At 40.6% G+C, this 22,274-nt stretch overlaps 2 protein-coding genes across 2 annotated transcripts; both read left to right on the top strand.

Annotated features, from left to right (window-relative positions):
• Positions 1–2,780: 2,780 nt before the first annotated feature.
• Positions 2,781–4,033, top strand: LOC105729732 (olfactory receptor 8B8). The gene is made up of 2 exons (XM_012470647.2): positions 2,781–2,815; positions 3,082–4,033. Exon 2 carries the CDS (start codon positions 3,092–3,094, stop codon positions 4,031–4,033), a length of 942 nt encoding a protein of 313 aa, XP_012326070.2. The 5' UTR covers positions 2,781–2,815; positions 3,082–3,091.
• A 16,974-nt stretch (positions 4,034–21,007) lies between these two features.
• Positions 21,008–21,937, top strand: LOC105729728 (olfactory receptor 8B4). The gene has a single exon (XM_012470643.2). It carries the CDS (start codon positions 21,008–21,010, stop codon positions 21,935–21,937), a length of 930 nt encoding a protein of 309 aa, XP_012326066.2.
• The last annotated feature ends 337 nt before the right edge of the window (positions 21,938–22,274 follow it).

Here is a 22,274-nt window from a genome sequence, read left to right as displayed (position 1 = left end):
GGTATTAACTCCTTCACACTTATAGGTCTGCACATGAACCAGAATGGCTGAATGGATTCTCAGACATTCCACTTTGTCTGAAAATCCTAGGACAGAAATGTCCTAGGACAGAAAAGGAGGGGATGGATACATAGTGTAGTCAGGAAATATTGTTATTGTGCTATAGCTGTATGCAGTTCACTGCCATAGCAACAGCAGAAGCCCAACGGATAGGCTGAGTGATACGAAATGAGGCATGCAACATGTGCAACACAGAGAGCTTGGTGATGGGACCTGAACTCAGACTTGGTGAAAATATTCAGGATAGTAGGCAAAGAACAACACAGCTGGAAGGCAGGGCCAGCCTTATGTGATTTGTAATGTGCTAAAAAGCTTAGAAAGAACTTTTGCTTCATTTATGTGTTACTTGTTCTGAAAATTCATCCTTTATCTTATTGTTCGTGCTTTGAGCTAAGGCATTGTGTCTTTTTTTTTTTATTATTGCATTTTAGGTTTTGGGGTACATGTGAAAAACATGCAAGATTGTTGCATAGGTGCACACGTGGCAGTGTGATTTGCTGCCTTCCTCCCCCTTGCCTATATATGGCATTTCTCCCCATGCCATCTCTCCCCAACTCCCCACCCCCCACTGTCTCCCCCCTACTCCCCCCAAACAGACCCCAGTGTATAGTGCTCCCCTCCCTAGGCATTGTGTCTTAATTACAACTTAAATGTAGCACTTAGTGGAATCCTGGCATCAAGTCATCAACACCCAATAGCCCAATAGACTAATTGGTCTCCCTCCGCACAACTCTGACCATGTTGCTTCCCTATTCAATATATTCCATAGAATCACATTGCATACACAATTCCCATCATGACATTCAAGTCTCTCTACAGTAGGAACCTGGGAGGCTATCCCAGGGCTGATACCCAACTATGTCCCTTCCTATACTCTGCATTCTAGCCAAACTAAAGGCTGGGTGAGCTTCTTCCAGACAATGTAATTGGAGAGATTGGAGATCCAAGTTTTATTCTGGACTCCACCACCAACCAACTCTGACTGGTAGACTTCAATTTTTCTGTCTAGAAAACACAGGGCAGAGGATTAGGTCAGTGAATTCCAAATCTGTGTAAATATCCAGATCAGTAGGGTGAGAAATGCAAGTTATAAAACTCCATCCCTGGAGATTCTAATTTATGCTGTCGGGCTTGGGGCAGCAGGATTTATACTTTTAATAAGCATATAGTTATTCAATTGTACAGGTAGATTTGTGAACCACAGGGTTAGATGATTTTTAAATATTGATTCAACTTTGTGGGGCTCCAAGAATGATAATTAGCTGTCACTGAGCTCAAGCAAGGCTCTGAGAGGCTGGGACACAGGAGGGATGACTTTTGTAATGAGAGAGGGGAGTTACGGAAAGAGTAAAGCAAACAAAACGAGGAAGCAAATATCCCATGGGAAGAAGGAGAATCAAACTACAAGGCCTTCAGGCTCACAACGAGGGGATGGGAACATGAAGAAAGCAGAAAATAAGACTGGAAAGAGCAACGATGGAGGACAGGGGCCATCCAGGGGAATCTCAACAAGTTAGCAGTTTTGGAAAAAAACTCTTCTTAACCAATGGAGATTGATTTTTACTGTCAACCTCGAATTCCAAGAAAAAAACAGATTGGTTTCTCTTCTGGGCTGGCTATTGTGCAGCTCAGCAATGAACTGAAATATAAGTGATAGGTTAAATGCTCTCCACCAAACTGGCATGGCATTTTGTTTTGGCCTTTTCTGGATCTTATGACATTCTTTTGCTTAGTTATGTGTGTTCCAGCATCTTTTTCAAGACATGGTCAGAGCCTTGAAGGCAAGAACTGTGCTTTACATACATCATTATCTTCCACAGGGAGGTATTCAACTCAGTTGTTAAGGACACAAAATCTGGAGTAAGATGGACCTAGTTTTAATATGGCCTTTGCAATTTAATATTTGGGGAGTTACTTCATCTCTAAAATGAGGGTGATAAAACCCAGCTCATAGAATTTGGGGTAGAATTAAAATGAAGCATTACATGAATAATAGTATTGGATCTTGGCATGCTGAGGTCAGTGCATAATGTGAACACAAAAAAAGCATTGGCTATATATACATTAAGTGCTCAATGAATGGTAAATTATTGTTTTTACACAATGCTTTGTATATTTCCAAGTAGATGTTAATTGAACAAATATTTGCATGTTTCTAAAAGCCCATTCAAATATTATCAAGGTTATAAGCACAACTTTGTCATTTTTTAAAGTTAATATCTAGGGCTGTGATCCCAGGGGAACTTCTGGTGTTCCAGTTCTAATCAGGTCCCCAGATCTCCAAACTCAGAATAAAACTGCTCATCAGTCTCCTGTCATCAGCTGTCACTGGTAATGGTAAGGACTGTCTCCCTTCTGCAAGATAGAGAAAGGCCTGAGGGTGCAGCCTCCATTAGATTCCATGTTCTGTAGCTCAGAAAGAGTTCTGAGGCAGCCGAGACGGCAGCGCTGCCATCAGGATAGGGCGTAGCGGGATGATGCTTAGTCTTTCATCTGTGATATCTCCGCAGCCAATCTGTCTGAACAAGTGAAGATAAGAGCTGGACCAAAAGGTACATCACTGAAGCTCTGGGCTGAAGAGGATAAATGGCTGAATCTGGATGAGCAGTCCGAACTTTTCCTGAGTCCCCAGTCTCAGATACTAAAGGTCTGGGAAAGACCACCCCACCCTTCTGCTCTGTTTAGGATGACCATGAAGTGGATTTTCCAGGCACAGGTGGGCTGCGTCCAGCCTCCGTGAGGACACTTCCTAGAGGTGTGCTTCAGTTTCTGTAAACTTGAGTAGAAATTGGAGTTGGAAGGATCCAACAAAGGGATCAAAGTAAAGAGGGAGTCCTTCCCAGCAGCCCTGGGCATGGAGGTGGGGCATGTTCCAGAGGGAGCTGCAGCAAAGCCCTCTCTGCTGAAGTTCAAAACCTCTCTGTGTGCCTCCTATTCTAAAGAAGGAAGGGAGGGTGACTGGGAGGGCAGCAGCGGTCTCTCCTTTCTCTTTCTAAACAACATTTTCCCTTGTCCCCACAGAATGCCTTAGATGAGAATGGCTGCTGAGAACTCCTCCTCCGTGACAGAGTTTATCCTCGCAGGCTTAACCAACCAGCCGGGATTCCAGATCCCCCTCTTCTTCCTGTTTCTAGGTTTCTACGTGGTCACTGTGGTGGGGAACCTGGGCTTGATAACCCTGATAGGGCTCAACTCTCACCTGCACACCCCTATGTACTTCTTCCTCTATAACTTGTCCTTCATAGATTTCTGCTATTCCAGTGTTATCACTCCCAAAATGCTGATGAGTTTTGTCTCAAAGAAGAACAGCATCTCCTACGCTGGGTGTATGACTCAGCTCTTCTTCTTTCTTTTCTTTGTTGTCTCTGAGTCCTTCATCCTGTCAGCGATGGCATATGACCGCTACGTGGCCATCTGTAACCCACTGCTGTACAGGGTCACCGTGTCTCCCCAGGTGTGTTTGCTCCTTTTGTTGGGTGTCTATGGGATGGGGTTTGCTGGGGCCATGGCCCACACAGCATGCATGATGGGAGTGACCTTCTGTGCCAATAATGTTGTCAACCACTACATGTGTGACATACTTCCCCTTCTCGAGCATGCTTGCAGCAGCACCTGTGTGAACCAGCTGGTAGTGTTTGTTGTTGTGGGCATTGATATTGGTGTGCCCACAGTCACCATCTTCATTTCCTATGCTCTCATTCTCTCCAGCATCCTCCATATTCATTCCACGGAGGGCAGGTCCAAAGCCTTCAGCACCTGCAGCTCCCACATAATTGCAGTTTCTCTGTTCTTTGGGTCGGGGGCATTCATGTATCTCAAGCCCTCTTCTATTTTACCTATGAATCAGGGCAAAGTGTCTTCCCTGTTCTATACCACTGTGGTGCCCATGTTCAACCCATTAATTTATAGCCTGAGGAATAAGGATGTCAAAGTTGCTCTAAAGAAAATCTTGAACAAATATTCATTCTCCTGAGAAAAAGACAATGCTCAGGAAAGAAACACTGTTTCTCTCGTAGTGATTTGGACTCCATTGGTTACCTGGAAGAAATATAATTTTTCCTCAAACAAATTCATCATCCCCATTTTGAGGTTTTTTTTTTTTTTGAGACGGAGTTTCACTCTTGTTACCCAGGCTGGAGTGCAGTCTCCGCCTCCTGGGTTCAAGCAATTCTCCTGCCTCAACCTCCCGAGTAGCTGGGACTACAGGAGCGTGCGACCATGCCCAGCTAATTTTTGTATTTTTAGTAGAGACAGGGTTTCACCTTGTTGACCAGGATGGTCTCCATCTCTTGACCTCATGATCCACCCCCCTCGGCCTCCCAAAGTGCTGGGATTATAGGCATGAGCCACCGCGTCCGGCCCTGTGGGTTCTTTAATTTACAAATATTCTTAAGAGCTTCAAATACTCACATAGTAAGTCTTGAAGCTCATTTCACTCAGTTCCTCCCTATTTCTGAGGATAGACTCAGGCTTACATACCTTCCCTGAGGTCGCTCAGCTCCTCAGCAGTGGAACTGTGACTAAAATTCAGGCTCTTTGTTTCCAGTACTGGCTGCCTTTCATTATGGCTCACTTTCTTCCTCCCTCGGGCTCTGGAAGATTTCACTTCACATGTGAGCTAGACTAGGATGTTAAAATCAGATTCTGTCCTCAGAAATTACATGCAACTTTTCAAAGGCGAATTTTAAATGTCGCATTTTTGCAAGTAGGTAGGAAGTATAGAGAATTTTTTGTTGAGATGGCCTTGCCAAAAGGCCAGGGAAATTCTTGAAGCATTTTGCAGAAAGTGCAGGGGAAGTGTGTTAGGACCCAGGGAGCAGCATGCATGGTACCTCTTAAGACAGTGGGGTGGAGCTTCAGGGACTTGAACTTGAAGGGTTTTGCCGATGCTGGGTGGAAGAACTTACAGAAAATGTCAGTTATGAAGAACAGAATTTGGGAATTATTTCACATACAATCACATGCAATCATTGCCCTGTTTTCAAAAGTCAAGGTGGGGACTGGGTACAGTGGCTCATGCCTGTAATCCCATCTACTCAGGAGACTGAAGGAGAAGAATCGCTTGAACCCAGGAGGTGGAGGTTACAGTGAGCCAAGATTATGCCACTGCACTCCAGCCTGGGCAACAGAGTGAGACTCCATCTCAAAAAAAAAAAAAAAAAAAAATCAAGATGGAGAAGTCCACAGTCTGGGGTGGTCAGTTAGGATCTGGAGAATATTTCAAAACCACAGAGAACCGTGTGTTGCAAGTCAGTAGTCAGGTTAGACCCACACAACTGTCAGTCAATGGAGGGAATGACCACCGAATGGTATGATGCTGCATGCGACAGAAACCATGTGAGGTATCTTTTCATGCTTTTGCAGATCAACTTTCTGCCCCTTGGAGCCTCACTCTGAATCCTGGGAGGTATTCCCTAATCGTCCCCTTGCCCTCTGGTTTCAGCTGGGTTAGGCTAACAGGAACACAGCTGAGGAAATCAGAGGGTAGTAAGAGTGTGATATTATGATATTTATTTCCCTGACTTCCTCCCAGCTGGGCTGCAGTGGCAGTAACTGAATGCCCCATTTCTTACTGGATTATAATTCTACTCCCTCCCTCATCTCTTCATGCCAAGGAGTGATAATGTCTCCCTGCTGTTGCTAAACAAAAGAGCTTGTCCATCCTTTTGTGGTTTCTCCCAATCACTTTTGCTTAAACCAATGAAATAGTTTCTCAATTGTGTTTTCCATTACTGTATTCGTGTGGATCATGATTTTTGCAGAAACACTGAGTGCTGCATCTTCCAGTAAAGGGTGGAAGAAATGATGTGGCTCAGGTTTGTAAGTCCACAGCCTAATGGTACTGTATAAAGGAAGGTGGAGTTGCTTTTCAGTTTAAAAAGATTATTATTCTATTATAAAGACACATGCACATGTATGTTCATTGTGGCACTGATTACAATAGCAAAGACCTGGAACCAACCCAAATGTCCATCATCGATAGACTGGATAAAGAAAATATGGCACATATACACCATGGAATATTATGCAGTCATAAAAAACTATGAGTTCCTGTCCTTCATAGGGACATGGGTGAATCTGGAAACCATCATGCTCAGCAAACTGACACAAGAACAGAAAACCAAACACTGTATGTTGTCACTCATAGGTGGGTGTTGAACAATTAGAACATGTGGACACAGGGAGGGGAGCATCACACACTGCAGTCAGTGGGGGCGGAGGACTAGGGGAGGGGCAGTGGCGATGGGGAGGGTAGGGAGGGATAATGAGGGGAGAAATACCAGATATAGGTGATGGAAGGATGAAGGCAGCAAACCACCTTGCCGTGTATATATCTATGCAACAATCCTGCATGATCTGCACATGTACCCGAACTTAAAGTACAATAAAAAAATTATAAATAGTAGATTTCTTTGTGAAATAACATTATATGAAATGCTGTGAAAATGTGTTGACTTATGAGTTTCTCTTTAGGAAGATTCTCTTCTCTTCTATTTAGAAAAAGTAAAGTTTGGATGGATGTATAGTGTTGCCCTTTGGGATGATGCAGATTAATAAGGGGGAATTTAATAGAATGAGAGGATTGTATCTTGGACAGCAAGAACTAGATAAACAACACAGAATTTAGCTGACTGAATTCTGGATTGAGAGGGGCAGAGCATCAGAAAGACTCAAAAAGAGCAGATCCCAGAGAGTTGAAGGGTAGAATCAAATTCAAACCCGAGCTTCTCCTCCGCAACTGTGTGACCTTTAAGCATGCCCTGATGTCTCTGAGCATCAATTTCTTCATCTTCAAAAACATTTTTCTCAGAAGTATTAAGAGAATTAAATGCCAGATTCTCAGTAAATTTTTTTCTATCTCTGCCAGATCCTTTTCCTTCTAATATCAGCACTTGCACTAATTTATTAAGTGACCTTGGGGAAACTGCTTCAGTTTTCTAGGCCTGTGCTTGCTTATATGAAAACGATCATGGTCTATCAGATTATTTCTACATTTTATTTACAAGATATATTTATTTGTAGATTGACCAGATAATACATTTGCTATAGGCTGAATACATGTGTCCCCTCAAATTCAGATTTGGAAATGATGGATATTGAAAGGAGGTGGGGCCTTGGGAGGTGATTAGGTCATGAGGGTGGAGCTCTCATGAATGAGGTTAGTGTCCTTATAAAAGAGGCCTGAGAGAGACTCCCTCATCTCTTGTACCATGAAAGAACAAAACAAGAAGGTTCTGTCTAAGAGGCAGAAAGTGGGCTCTCACCAGACATGGAATCTGCTGTTGATCTTGGACTTCCCAGCCTCTGGAACCTTGAGAAATAAATTCCTGTTGTTTTTAAGCTACCTGGTCTGTGGTATTGTTATAGTGGGCTGAACAGACTAAGACAATGTTTATGGTATTTAAAATTAGCACCAAAGAATAATCGGTGAAAGGAAGCCTCCTTTTACTTCAGTTTTCTTGTTCTCCAGTCCTCTTCTTTTCTAGGGTTTGTCACAGTTGCCTGTTAGCTATATATTTTTACATAGTCACTGATTGTACAAGTTGTGTGTGCCTGCACATACACACAATTTTTTTTTGTTTCCAAAGTCATGAAAACCTGCTTTGAAATATATCTACTATGAAAATTAAATAGAAGAGGAAGGAATTAGGGTTTGTTACTAAGATAAATAATTGAAGAGAAAAGCATAAAAATATATATGAAGGGTTGTGGTTTGGAATAAAGAGGGAGAGAGAAAGTAATGAGGTGAAAACAAGGGAGCTTTAGTTCTGGCTGCAAAATTGTACACCCCAAGTAAGACAGCCCACAGAAAGAATTTGTTCTGATCTATTGCCTCCAACTCAATTTTCGTGATTGCACAAAATTCCATCATATGGATGTATTACATATAATTAACAATTTTCTACTACTGTATATTAAATTATTCCAATTTTTCCGAATTATAAATAATGCTTGTTTAACACACTTATTCAGCAACTCTTTGAGTTTTCCCCATATTTTGGATACACTCCTAGACAGAGACTGAATTGCACAAGATTCTTGAATTTGATTGCAAAAATCCTTCTTGAAAGTTTATCTCAATGGGCACTCTCATTACCGAATAAACATATCTGGAAAATCTACCCTTGGTCAGATTCTGTCCTAGTCAGGGCATTGCTCATAGGAACTTGTTACTTTTAGTTTTGGTGGTGGTGGTGTTTATATTAGTCTCCTCCTTTTTATATCTCTGCCCCCAACTTTATTTAATCAACTACTTGTAGTATCTGGGTTGATAAAGAAAACAAGGAACAACATTGAAAATGTTTTTTTCCTTCTACTTTTCCTTCCATATAAACTCCCCTTATTTCTTAACTGGCTTTTGCTTGACTTGACCATATTCCTGGAGATCTGTTTAATCAGAGGAAGGGCAGATGCCCTGGGGCCTTGGCCTTTGTAGTAATGTATAAATATGAGATCTCTTTCTGGAATATCTTCCTTCTTTCTTCCTCTTGGGTTTCAGTGCCACTTCTCTGTGCTTTCACACCACACGGCACGTAACCTAGTAAGTGCTAGACCTAGTGTGGGACTGTTACTTGTTTACTTTTCCACATCCACTCCCACCACAAGTTAGACTGTGAATGTTGTACAGGCAGGGTCCCCAGTGTCTGTTTTGCTATAACCCTCACATCTAGCACAGTGCCTGGCACATATAGAGTAGGAATTTAGCAAATATTTCTTGGACACAAGAAAGAAGTGTCTAGCAGTTTTAGAAGCTGCCTTACTCGAGGGGCTTTCCTGTTCTCCTCCTTTTGGCAACACATTCCTTTCTTCTACCACATAGATGAACATATGTCCATCACCCTGGTTCCCTGATTATATTCTTCCTGTTCACTCAGGATCCCCAACTTTAGGCTCATGTCACTGGTGGCTGTAGGAGAAACTAGATCCTCCCTTAGTTTTGTAAACCTCAAATTTCCACCCTTTTATATGGTAAAATGTATGGCATAATATAAAATAGGTAACTTAAACTGTAAATCTTTATTCAGTTTAACATAGGGCTTTGAAGGGTTTTATAAAATACCAACAATTGAGCACTCATTTTGTACTCTCCATTTAAACTGATATCCCAGAGATAACACATTGAAGAAAAATTTGCATGATGAGAAAATGAATCATTCACGCATGGAGCTCTCATTTTCCCCAGAGTACTTGCCTGAACACTCGCCTTGAAAAGATGAATACACTTAGGAAAAAACCACCAAGACCATAGCCTGATTCACTTTGCTGTCTTTGCAGTGCACAGTACTGTTTTTTTCAGAACAAATCTTCCTTTAAAAAAAAAAAATCTCATACATGAGTATGTGTTATGTCTTCCCGGAATTGCTTCTGGAGACATTTGATAATACAGAGTTTTTTTGTAACTAAGTTCCTCAGTAATTTTAATGGCAAAGATTGCCACTTTTCCTTTTGCAATTGACAGTACATTTTGAGACTATGCAAATATTTTCTTCCTTTTCAAACATTCACACATTAGTTTTAGCATCCATTGATGACCAGTTATTGCCTGAATCAGTTATTACTCTAATGACTGAAAAATGGAGAGTTTCAAATTCTATCAGTCCTTCTTAATTTGTTAGTTGACATTCTGTCAAGAGCTGTTCTCATCAGTTCATTCATTCATTTATGTCATTATGGATTCATGCAGTCTAATTTAATTGGTTATGATTCATTATTGTCATTGTGAGCGCTGATGCTCAATTTGTCCCTGATTTGGCCAACGGGAGCCTCGTCACACTGATTTCTGTGTCCTTTTAATATAGCACCACCAGATTTTGAGCACTTTATCAATATCTGGCAAAACAGTACTTTTCAGGTTCATGCTGCCTGTTCCCCACCCAGCATTGGATCTGTTTAGAGATTAATGGCGTTTACAACTAAGAGATGAGTGGTAGATGAGATGAGCTGTATATAATGAAATATCTGTGAGATATTTAATGGAAGAACATTCATGTTTGTGAAATACCATTTATGTGTTTGTCCCTCTGAATACACCTGTCTATGGGCAAATGATGGACTTATTCTCTGTGAATGGGCCAATACTCTGTGACCAAAGCCAATGATCCCTAAGTGCCATTTGTGGCCCTTTTCTTGCCACTTTTTACCTGCTCACATGACAGCTTCTTCCGGTTCCTGTTAGTAACTGATGGGACTAGGTGAGAAGAAATCAGCCTGAGGTGGAAGAAGAAACAGCCCTGAGACTTTTACCCACACAATTTGGTTGTAAATGCCATTCCATCTGGCCCCCTTAAAGACATGACTGCTTATCATTTGCTTCTTTCATTCTTGTAGTATTTTGCAATATCTTCCTTTCCTGCTTCTTCCCTTTTTTAAAATTTTCCATACTCCCATGATCTGAGAATGAATGGGGACATATAGATAAGAATTTAATATTCAAAGGACATGGTTCTTCAAACCCTAATAATAACATTTTTGAGACTTTATTTTGTCTTGGGAAATTTAGATACAAGTTCTCATTTAATCGCCTGTACAAATGCATGAGATAATTGTCCCTGTTTTATAAATGGGCAAACCAAGGCTGTAAAAAGTTCACGTACTTGCCTAAGATTGTATTCTTAGTCTGTGGTGGAGTAAAGAATTGAATTTAGACTGGAGGACTCTAGAGTCGCCCACACTTTCAACACTAGCTGCCTTCCAGAAGGCTCAGTCTGGGTGTGCAAGAAGTAGCATGTGTGATGCATATATATTTTCACCTTGTACAAAGTCCAAATTCTTGCTGCCTTTGAGCTGAACAAGTCCCTACGTTCACTCTCAGTTGAAACAATTTGACAAAAAATACGCTAAGATAAAGATGTTAAAGTTTTTTTCCTTATTAAATGCACTGAGCAGTAGCTCAGTCATTATTATTAAAGATCAGTAATATAAACATATGTGACACCTACTGATCTACTGTTATATGAATTATGCAGTAACGTATTAGAAAATGTTTATTGAGTTTATATTTCCAACCTCAGCCAGATAATAATGCCTGCTAGATATAGAAGATGCAAATACACTTTGAAGAAAACCTTGGACCTTAAAATACTGAAATTATGCAGTATTTTTTAATTTTTTAAAATTATTTTTCTTATATTTGCAAAAGCCATGTTTTACTATTGCAGGACTATGTGAGATGAGGAATATGTAGCAATAAGCAAAAGCTTTTAAAAAATTCCATAATACTGGCACCTAAATATTACCACTTTTAGCATTTTGGTGGATATTTTTCTGTGTATGTCTGTGTAGTTGTGATGGCAGAGACCAGTTTGCAAAAACTATATATGTATGTGTATAGATATACATATCTATACACACACACACACACACACACACACACACACACACAAAGAAGTTATCATGTTCACTTCCCTTTTGCAATTTTCTTTTTTTTTTTAATTGACTTTTAAATTTTGTGTAGAGATGGGGGTCTCACTATGTTGCCAAGGCTGGTCTTGAACTCTCGGCCTCAAGTGATCCTCTTGCCTTGTCTCTGAAAGTGTTGGGATTACAGGCATTAGCCACTGCACCCAACCTGCATTTTATTTTCATTGGGTAAAATGTTGTAAACAGCTTTATGTATGATTAAATGTATATACCAAAATTATGCTTTTTACATTGTTGTGTTTAGAGCTATCAGGTCAGTAGAAAGACAAAATGTTTCTGTTTGACCCACAGAAAGCATAGTTTCCTTCTTTGCAAAGAACCTTGTAACAGTGACATTTCATCCGACGATCTTAATTAAATTCCTTTTCTAAATTCTAAAAGTAGCTTTCCCTTCTTATACTTAGGTGTCAAATTCTGCATATCCCTTGCACCATTCAAGTTCAGGTTTCTTGTCTCCAGTCCCATCTGTCTTATTTCTGCAAGTCAGAAGGCCAGCCTGGTGATGTCAGCACTCTCCCATCTTGCTCACCATTGACCACAGTCAAGTCCAAATTGTGGTAACAACTGATCTGGGCCCAAACTGTGATTCTGGTCTCCTTTATGCTTTGTCCCTCACATTCCCTAGAGCATGCAGGGCTTTCTGTCCCAGCAGGTAAATAAGGATGCTACTGAGGGAGAGGAGTGGTTTATAGGACTGATGAGAAATTGGGAGAATGAACTTGTGGTTTAGAGTGGCCCAGCCTTCTTCCTACAGACCCTTTCCCTTTTTTTTTCTAGTTGGATAGGTATGTTCTCAGGGCCCCCACTAATCTCTTACATTTGCTACCCTTCTCCTTTGTAGTGAAGACAACTGTCGTCTAGCTCAGTGTAGACCTAAATTCACAAGTTTAATCTGCAGTGTGCATTGAGAGAATTACAAGGTCCTATTGCACATCCAAGCTGGGTTTTCCCATTAACTTTATCAGCAATAAAGCTGGCATTTTGTTTTTCTTTGTGACTGCTGTCTCTATTTTTTTCAATTGATTCTGGACTCAGAGGAAAAAGAGTATGATTAATTATGTCAACCTAAGATAATCAAAAGAATCAGAATCTAATTTAAGGAGAGTTCATTAAAATGGAAAGTGTGAGGGCATGGTTCAGGGAGCAGAGATACACCAAAGAATGGTGATCTGTGCTTCTGGTGTGGCGCAAAATAAGGATCATCTATACAGAAAAAACGGAGGTGCTGAACAGGATTACACTTTCCATGCAAAGGCTAACATAGAGATATAAGATTTGGTTGAATACTATTGATTCTTCTGTAAGGGAGTTGTTTCACATGTTGTTGTAAAGAGGTAATAGTCACAAGGGTCTCTATCTCCAGTGTCATTTACTCTAGTTTGAATAAAGAACAGGGAGTTTAGTTACTGTATATCTCAACACAAAGGTCAGAAAGTAACAGTCATGCAACAGAGAAGAAAAACAGTCATGGTAACATGAGTCAGCTTTCAGGGCTTCACTTTTCCCTTTAGCACAATGAATTTGGAACATTCTATTTTATTTTATTAGGACATTCTATTTTCTTTTTACATTTACCATCATTAACCCACTCCACAATTGCCTACCCCTCCTTGCCATATATACAGCTGTTTAATTCTCTGTATCTCTTGGCACTCCTAAAATTTGCAGTGTTTTTTCTCTTTATAACCTTTTCCATTTCCTTTTGTGGTTTATTGTGCTCAGAATGCTTTCTTGACTTTCTCTGGTGGTAAGCTTCTACTTGTTATTCAAGACTAATAGCAATATATTTCTAAAACTATGTCATAAAGCAGATTGTGAATTTCCATAGTAACAATATAATAACTAAGGATGTTCTGAATAAAGATTTAGTATAAAATAACCTGTTATAAAATCAAAGATATACTTTCTATAATAGCCTATAGTAATTTTTAAGATCAAAGGTATTTTCCAAAATTTGCAAGATGTGCAGAAAGTTATTCCATATATTGACTTTATAAGGGGTCTCAAAGCCAATAAAGTGAATATAGAGCATATGAAAAAGCAGAGCACTACCATAACATTGACTAATGTAAACATACACTAGCTGTTATTCATTAATAAAAGTAGTTATTGAGCCATTATCTTCCTTAGATGTTAAGCATAATCTTTGTATTTTATATTATTTTATTTATATATGGCTCACATTCCATTAAAAAAACCTGGCCGGATAATTCATTAAATGTGTTTCTGTTTAGCCAGCAAAGAAGCTTATATTCATTCCACTGAGAAGCATAATTTAGCTTATTTAGAAAAAAAGGAATCATTGAAGAATCAAAGGGTTTAAGAACTTTGTTGTAAGAATATGAAGAATAGCAGTCTTTGGAAACCGGGATGCTTGTTTATTTTATTTTCCATACCACATCCAAACATATCCCTGGAAGGGGAAAATCATTAAAAATAGACCAAAACTTTGAGGAGGGTCCGTTACACGCCTCTGTGCAGATGATTGTGGGGAGTGTGCCTGTCCTGATCATAGAGAGATGAAAAAGTTGCCCCCAGCCTCTATGCTTTCCCTGTCTCCACTCCCAACCCACAGACCCCTTAACCACCAGTCTCTATTCTAGTAGCAAGAGATCTCAGCTGCAAGCAGCAGTTGATTATGGTTAACTCTAGCAAAAAGGGAGCTAATTAGCAATAAATGGGGTAGTTCATAGAATCTTAGAACCAGCTAGGGAAATAGTTTTTGGAGCCAGACAGGTGGAATCTCAGCCAAATTATAATCATGCAACTATCTGGTTGGGCTGCACTGATTGTTCCTGCTGGCACCACTAGTACTTGACATTTATTATCGATGAGTAGATTTTTGTTTGTTTTTGATTTTTCAAAAATGAAATAGAAATTGTTCCTGTTTTTTTCTGTCACTCGTCCAAAACTCAGAGTCCTGCCTGGGAACGTCTGAGTGGCTGAGCTCAGATCTGATGTTCTCCGGGGTGCTTTCACAGAAAGAGGCTGAGTCCTTGCTTCAGCCAAGGCTCACACAGGGGCAGTCCTCAAACTGGAAGGAATTTCAATGCTGGACAGTCACAAACAAACAGTTATATATTTTTACATCTCTACTTAAATTTAGCTTTAAAACTGAATTTCACTTCTTTAGAGAGGCCTTCTCTGACCTTGAAGACATGGTAGGGCCCCCTTTAAATGGTTTCATAGAAATCTATAACCTCTTCTTGGCACACTTACTGTATTTCTAATTATGTGTCAGTATCCATTTCTTCTAGCTTTCTCCATTTAGATTATATGGTTGAAAGTTCAGAGGTTGTGTCTGTTTTGATTGTTGCCTTGTTTTTGGAGCAAAACACAGGGCCTAAATTGTTTTAAATGCTTGTGTGTACACACACACACATACATATGTTGGAACTTCTTATTTCTACATATCTTAAATTGTAGTTCTTTTTTTTTTTTTTTTTACTTTAGATTCTGGGGTACACGTGCAGGTCATGCAGGGTTGTTGCATAGGTGCATACATAACCAGGTGATTTGCTGCCTCTATTCCCCCTTCATCTATATCTGGCATTTCTCCCCGTGTTATCCCTCCCCACCCTCCCCACCCCCTGCTGTTCATCCCCACCTCCTGCTGTTCCTCCCCTATCCCCCGCAACTGCCCCCAGTATGTGATGCTCCTCTCCCTGAGTTCACGTGTTCTCATTGTTCAACACTCACCTATGAGTGAAAACATGTGGTGCCTGGTTTTCTGTTCTTGTGTTAGTTTGCTGAGAATGATGGTTTCCAGATTCATCCAAGTCCCTACAAAGGACACAAACTCATCATTTTTTATGGCTGCGTAGTATTCCATGGTGTATATGTGCCACGTTTTCTTTGTCCAGTCTATCATTGATGGGCATTTGGGTTGGTTCCAAGTCTTTGCTATTGTACACAGGGCTGCAATGAACATACGTGTACATGTGTCTTTATAATAGATTGTATTTCTAATTCATAGTCTCTCCCACCTGGATGTTGACTTTTCTGGACAATTTCTTCAGATCTACCCTCCAGTTTACTTATTTTCTCTTCACTTGTGTCTAATAAGCTGTCTAACATATTCACAGAGGTCCTAATTTTAATCATCATATTTTCATTTCTAACAATTCTATTTAATTTTTTAAAGTTTGGAGGGTTCTTTCAATTTCGATGGTTGCTTCATAATGCTTTCAGTTTGTGTTTTTAATTTTTAAAAATATATTAAATATATTTATTTTTTTTTCTGTCCCTGACAAGCTAGTAATTTTTCAGGTTTGCATTTTATCATTCCTGATGAGTCTCATTGATGGTGGATTATTTTGTGTTTGTTTAATAATTTTCATCATAAGCTCATGATCCTTGGATATTTATCTGGGGAAATTATTTCATATCTGGGTTTTAAGTTGTATTATCCAGAAAGAACTTTTTGTTATTGTTATAATTTGCAATATGAATTTTTTTTGCCTGAAACACAGAGGTGATTAAAAATTGTCAGAGACTATTTTTTCTGCCCTTCTAGAGCCAAGGCCAAGTCAGACACATTTCTTGGCCTGCTCCCTCTGTAGGCTTTTTTTCTACCTATAAGTTAGCCACTGAGAATGTTTCTTTTCCCCCTGAGGAGTCGGTATTATGAGTCAATAATGGTCCTAAACTTCCAACATGCTTAAGGTTCCAGGCTTTATTTTTTTATCTCCTGCATAGCTAACTCGTTAAACCCCAACTCTGCCCCCACCAGGAATCTGCTAGTTCCCCAAAGGCAAACTCTAGCTCTGGAGTTTGTGCATCCCTCTGAAATTTTACTTTCTTACTTCTTTTTTGCTCTCACAGATTTTTACTTAGTTTTTGGCATCTCAAATGTGAACAAACAGATGCTTTTAGTATTTTGTCCAGAATTCTAGGTTTTGTTTTTAACAGGAGAACTCTTTCTGAATATAACTGTGATGGTTAATGCTGTGTGTCAATCTGATTAGACTGAAGGATACAAAGTATTGATCCTGGTGTGGCTGTAAGGGTGTTGCCAAAGGAGATTAACGTTTGAGTTAGTGGGCTGGAAAAGGCAGACCCACCCTTAATCTGGGTGGGCACAACTTAATCAGCTGTCCTCGAGGCTAGAATATACACAGGCAGAAAAACGTAGAAGAAGGACTGGCTTAGCCTCCCAGCGTACATCTTTCTCCCGTGGTGGATGCTTACTGCCCTTGATCACTGGATTCCAAATTTTTCAGTTTTGGAACTCAGACTGACTCTCCTTGCTTCTCAACCTGCAGACACTGTGGGACCTTGTGATTATGTGAATTAATACATAATAAGCTCCTCTTTATATATGTGTCTATCCCATTAGTTCTGTCCCTCTAGAGAACCCCGACTAATACAAGAGCATTTGCAATATTGCTTGAAATAACTAGCTTTAATAAATATTTGTTGGATGATTAATAAATTGACGTCTACTTTAATGAACAGAAGATTGTCTCTTCCATTGTTAGACCATTGCTACATACCTAATAAGCCTTTCAGGAAGGGAAAATGCAGTGGGTAAGGAATTATGTGTACTAAAACGCAATGCTTGTTCTCTTCATAAAAGCAAACCTCATAAACAGCATTCAAATATGGAACCGAAGGAGACTTCCTGGGTAATGTGGGAGAATTGGACCAAGTGATCTAGACCTGTCCTGGTGAGCCCCCTGGCTGTTTCCCTTCAGTGTTTTTCCCAGTGTCCACTCATTGGCATGTAGGCCCTAAAGGGCTCCTGCCCCTCAATGCTGGGCAAATGACTACACACTTGCTACCTTATAGTGCACAGTAAGTCCACATTCAACATTTTTGATAGGTGCTTGGGAACCACAACTTTAAGTGAAATAATGTACTGTGTAATGAGACCAATTTTCCCATAGGGTAAGTGACATAAATAAGAGTTAAGTTCCTATGGCATATAATTATGCAATTTTATCCTGAGACAAGGCTAGAAGGTTTTAACATGACTTTCCCGAAGGTTAAGGGATGCCAAAAGAGATATAAAAGTGAGGTGGGGAGGAGATTTTATGTGTGTGTGTATATATATACATACGTGTATATATATACACACACATGTATATATATACACACGTGTATATATATACATATATATGTGTGTATATATATATGCTTCCTGCCCTCAATCATTGAACTCCAATTTCTCTCTCTCTCTCTCTATATATATATCTGTATCTATCTGTCTATCTATCTATCTATCTATATGTATATATGGCATGCCTGTTGGAAGCTCTGCCCTTTTATGACTTAACCTTGAAAGTCACAAAGCATCACTTCCATCATACTTTATTGATTGGAGAAATCCCAAGTCCCTGCCTAGAGGCAAAGTTAGGGCATATAGGCCTCATCTTTTGATTGGAGGAGTGTCAGTCCTGTTAGAAAAAGAGCATGTGGGATGCAAGGTATATGTGTGTGACTGTGTATCTGTGTGTGCATTGGTATAGCCATGCTTGGGAAATACAATCTGTCACACACATGCATGTTGTATAGTTGTTATAAACAACATATTACATGAGAAAACATCCAGCATAAGGCCAGGCACTCTGTAGTCGCTCCATATGCATTAATTCTCTTTTCTTTTGGTTTCCTCCTTTTATATTAAAAAATTTTTTTTTAATTTTAAGTGACATAAGATGGAAAAGAAATATAAATGGTGTTATTTTTCTTGCACATTCTACTATATTGAGTTGTCAGGGCAGTAAATATCCATTTTACAAATGGAGGAATTATACCTCAAAGCTGTTTAGTAATTTTTGACTTAAACTAATTTGGTAGGGTGATTTATTTTTTGTTCTCCACTTACATTTTAAATAAACTTTTTGTTTAAGTGTAACATAAGGGTAGAGCTCGATGAATTTTTGCTAACTGCATACATCTGTGTAACCAGCACCCTGTCAGAAGCAGACATTGCTAGCAACCCTAAAGCACCCTTCAAATCCCTTTCCAGTTGCTAGCCCCTGCCTGCCCAGTCAAGAGGAAGTGCTGTGTGACTTCTAACACCATAGATTAGCTTCGCTGTTTTTAAACTGTACATAAATGAAATTATAAAGTATGCCCTCTTCTGTGCTTGGCTCCTTTCACTCCCTAATGGTTTGTGACATATATCTATGTCATTATCTTTTATGACTAGATGGAATTTTATTTTATTGACAGCCTATCATTTATTATCCAGTCTACAGTTGGCTGACATATGGAGTGTTTTCAACTTGCAGCTATTAAAGACAATGCTGCTCTTTAGGTAAACATGCATACTTATTTTTATTCACTATACTCCCAGTGGTGGAACACTGGGTCAAAATGTAGGTATATGTCCAAGTTTGTCAAGTACTCCCAATCAATTTATTATACCCACACATAGTGATGTACAACAATGTACTAATATTTGTTCCTTATACCTAGGCAATTCCTATCCCTTTATTTTTATTTTTTTTTCCTTTACACTGATTTTAGGCAGGTAACTAGGAGTTGTGCTTCTTTGCTTTAGGGTTTTTGGGCTAGATATGAATTAGAAGCAGCCTGCAGTTAATGCCTTTCTCGCGTTTGAAGACTGGTTCTCCTTAAGAGATAGCATTGATTGTCCAGAAGGGTGGGCTCAGTTAAGGAAGACTTTGAGGGCAAGGAAGGTGAAAGACAGACTGTCCAAAAAGGGGTGAAAGTCAGTGGATTTAGGAGATGTTGGGGGCCAAGGATCTGAAAAGCTGCTTCTGCTCTTTTTAGCCAGTGATCATATAATTTGTTGTACGAGTCCAGACACCTCTGAGAATGAAAGGGTATGCTACTAATAATTATACAGGGATAATGAGTGTAAATCAGGCCTGTCCCAGGCGAACTGGGATTATTTTAGGCAGCCTTAGTGAAACTTACAAATGCAGATGCTCGCATGTCTTTGAATTTTTCTTAAAATATTCATCTAGCAGATCATATGGAGAGCAGCTTTGTCATCTGAATAACGGCAGGATTAAACCCTCACATTCATCTCCCATTATACCTTAAGCCTGCATGCCTAGAGAGTAACTCTGTGTAGGGTGTGTTTGTGAGAGAGTGTGTGTGTGTGTGTGTGTGTGTGCTTTCTTGCATATGTATTGTGATATTTTAATCTCTTCATATATAGTAAAGGCCTGTCTGTGGCCCTTATTAGAGTTGTGAGTAGGTGGTGTTTGTGGTGGAGGTGGTGTGGTTTCTGTTTTGAGCAGCGCATGGTCCTAGAAGCCTTTTATCTGAGGTGCTCTATGTAGATCTGATCTGACCTTTTTTGAGGGGTTCCCTGTGAGATTTGGAGATGGTGCTTAAGATCGGGGCTATTCGCCCTTAAATTCAAGCTTAGGTTCTGAGAGCTAACGAGAAAGGAAAAAATGAGTCCCCAAACTCAGCACTGAATAACATGGAATCCCTGAAATGAAGGGAAGTTTGATTGGAACACCCACTCCCAAGATGCTAGGTAAGCGCCATAATCTAGGCTATAAACAAAGACAGTGCAATTCCTTCCCTATAGAGACAGATCTTGAAGAAATTCCCTGGGGAAACTGTGTCTAATCAGGTCCCTTGTTTAAGCTGCTTGATTGTCAAGCAGCTTAAATTCCTCTGCAGTATGACAGCTGGGATTCTGGTCAAAATGAGAATTCCTAGTTTTCTTTCCTGAAGCTGCCGAGACCGTATGAGAAAATCCACAAACAGAACCCGTGGTATATTCCTTGAGCACCTTGGAGCCTGGGGTCTGTAAAAGTGCTATTCTCAGCACCCCAAGGGAGTCAAAGAGGTAATATGCAAGGCTGTGTGCTTTCTGCACAAGCATCACTATTTTCTCATTCTGGCTAATGGAAAAAGAGACGGCGTGAGGTCCAGCACTGAGTGGGGCCCCGGAAAAGGAAGAAAAGGAAGGTGAAAGTCTGAATCCCATCTTTCCTGATGGTCTCCTTGAAACCCACAACCAAGGGCTCCGGGAAGTATGGACCCTGTCTCTGCTCTCAACACTGACCCTGAGATGAGATGGAATGGAGGGTCTTTGAGGAGGCGAGTAGGATGTGCAGAGCCAGTGGGGAACACTCTTGGCTTTCTCTCCAGATGGAAATCCATTATCTAGGTGGGAGACAGAGGCAGAGAATAGGAGGGACCCTGGGGACCTTGAGAGCTCTTGTCTCTCAGAACCTGAGGCAGCGGGCCCAGGCCATACTCTTGGTTCTCAGGGTGTCTTTCTGAGAGTCCATGAGCAGCCAGTTCAGGTGTGCTGTCTCCCTCCTCCCTCACCTCTCAAGCAGAGACAGAATTCTTGCTGCCCATGCTAACAAACACTACTTAACTTCATGATCAGCCCAGCGGAGCTGAGATCCTCTCACAGACACGTGCTCAATACCTCAGGGTGGGGAGGTGTGTAGATGAGGGAGGACAGAAGAGAGGGCATCTGCACACTGGCTTGTCTGCTAGAGACTTCTTCCCGTAGCCATGCTTGTGCTTGTCGTGACTCTGTGTTTCGCCGTTTCCCCAGACAGCTCGCCAGAAGAGAATGACTCTGAGAAACAGCTCCTCAGTGACTGAGTTTATCCTTGTGGGACTATCAGAACAGCCAGAGCTCCAGCTCCCTCTTTTCCTTCTGTTCTTAGGGATCTATGTGTTCACCGTGGTGGGCAACTTGGGCTTGATCTCCTTAATTGGGATAAATTCTAGCCTTCACACCCCAATGTACTTTTTCCTCTTCAACTTGTCCTTTATAGATCTCTGTTATTCCTGTGTGTTTGTCCCCAAAATGCTGAACGACTTTGTGTCAAAAAGTATTATCTCTTATGTGGGATGCATAACTCAGCTATTTTTCTTCTGTTTCTTTGTCAATTCTGAGTGCTATGTGTTGGTATTGATGGCCTATGATCGCTATGTGGCCATCTGCAACCCCCTGCTGTACATGGTCACCATGTCCCCGAGGGTCTGCTTTCTGCTGATGTTTGGTTCGTATGTGGTAGGGTTTGCTGGGGCCCTGGCCCACACTGGAAGCATGCTGAGACTGACCTTCTGTGATTCCAATGTCATTGACCATTATCTGTGTGAAGTTCTCCCCGTCTTGCAGCTCTCCTGCACCAGCACCCATGTCAACAAGCTGGTATTTTTCATTGTTGTTGGAATAACCATCATGCTGTCCAGCTTAAGCATCATCATCTCTTATGCTTTGATACTGTCCAACATCCTCCGTATTCCTTCTGCAGAAGGCAGATCCAAAGCCTTTGGCACATGTGGCTCCCACATAATTGCTGTTGCTCTGTTTTTTGGGTCAGGGGCATTCACCTACTTAACAACATCTTTTCCTGGCTCTATTAACCATGGCAGATTTGCCTCAGTCTTTTACACAAATGTGGTTCCCATGCTTAACCCTTTGATCTACAGTTTGAGGAATAAGGATGTTAAACTTGCCCTGGGCAAAACCTTGAAGACAGTGCACTTCTAATGGGTCTCTTTGTATCACTGGAAACTGACTCTTGCTAAGCCTGATACTCAAGTGTCTTTCTATCTACAGATGGAGGAATTTTAATCCTTTTCCTCAAAGAGGGTCTCCTTTCCACTTTTAAAAATTGGAAATTTTGGCCAGGTGCGGTGGCTCATGCCTGTAATTCCAGCACTTTGGAAGGCCAAGGCGGGTGGATCATGAGGTCAAGAGATCGAGACCATCCTGGCCAACATAGTGAAACCTCATCTCTACTAAAATACAAAAATTAGCTGGGCGTGGTGGCACACACGTGTAGTCCCAGCTACATGGGAGACTGAGGGAGGAGACTGCTTGAACC

This window comes from Aotus nancymaae, unplaced genomic scaffold (assembly GCF_030222135.1).
Source record: "Aotus nancymaae isolate 86718 unplaced genomic scaffold, 86718_ANA_hifiasm-v0.15.2.pri h1tg000012l, whole genome shotgun sequence".
Taxonomy (NCBI): Eukaryota; Metazoa; Chordata; class Mammalia; order Primates; family Aotidae; genus Aotus; species Aotus nancymaae.
This window is presented reverse-complemented; position numbering and strand designations above follow the sequence as displayed.

What these genes read in the sequence shown, in the direction of transcription:
- LOC105729732 (XM_012470647.2), top strand. Translation starts at nt 3,092, where the DNA reads ATGAGAATGGCTGCTGAGAACTCCTCCTCCGTGACAGAGTTTATCCTC.
- LOC105729728 (XM_012470643.2), top strand. Translation starts at nt 21,008, where the DNA reads ATGACTCTGAGAAACAGCTCCTCAGTGACTGAGTTTATCCTTGTGGGA.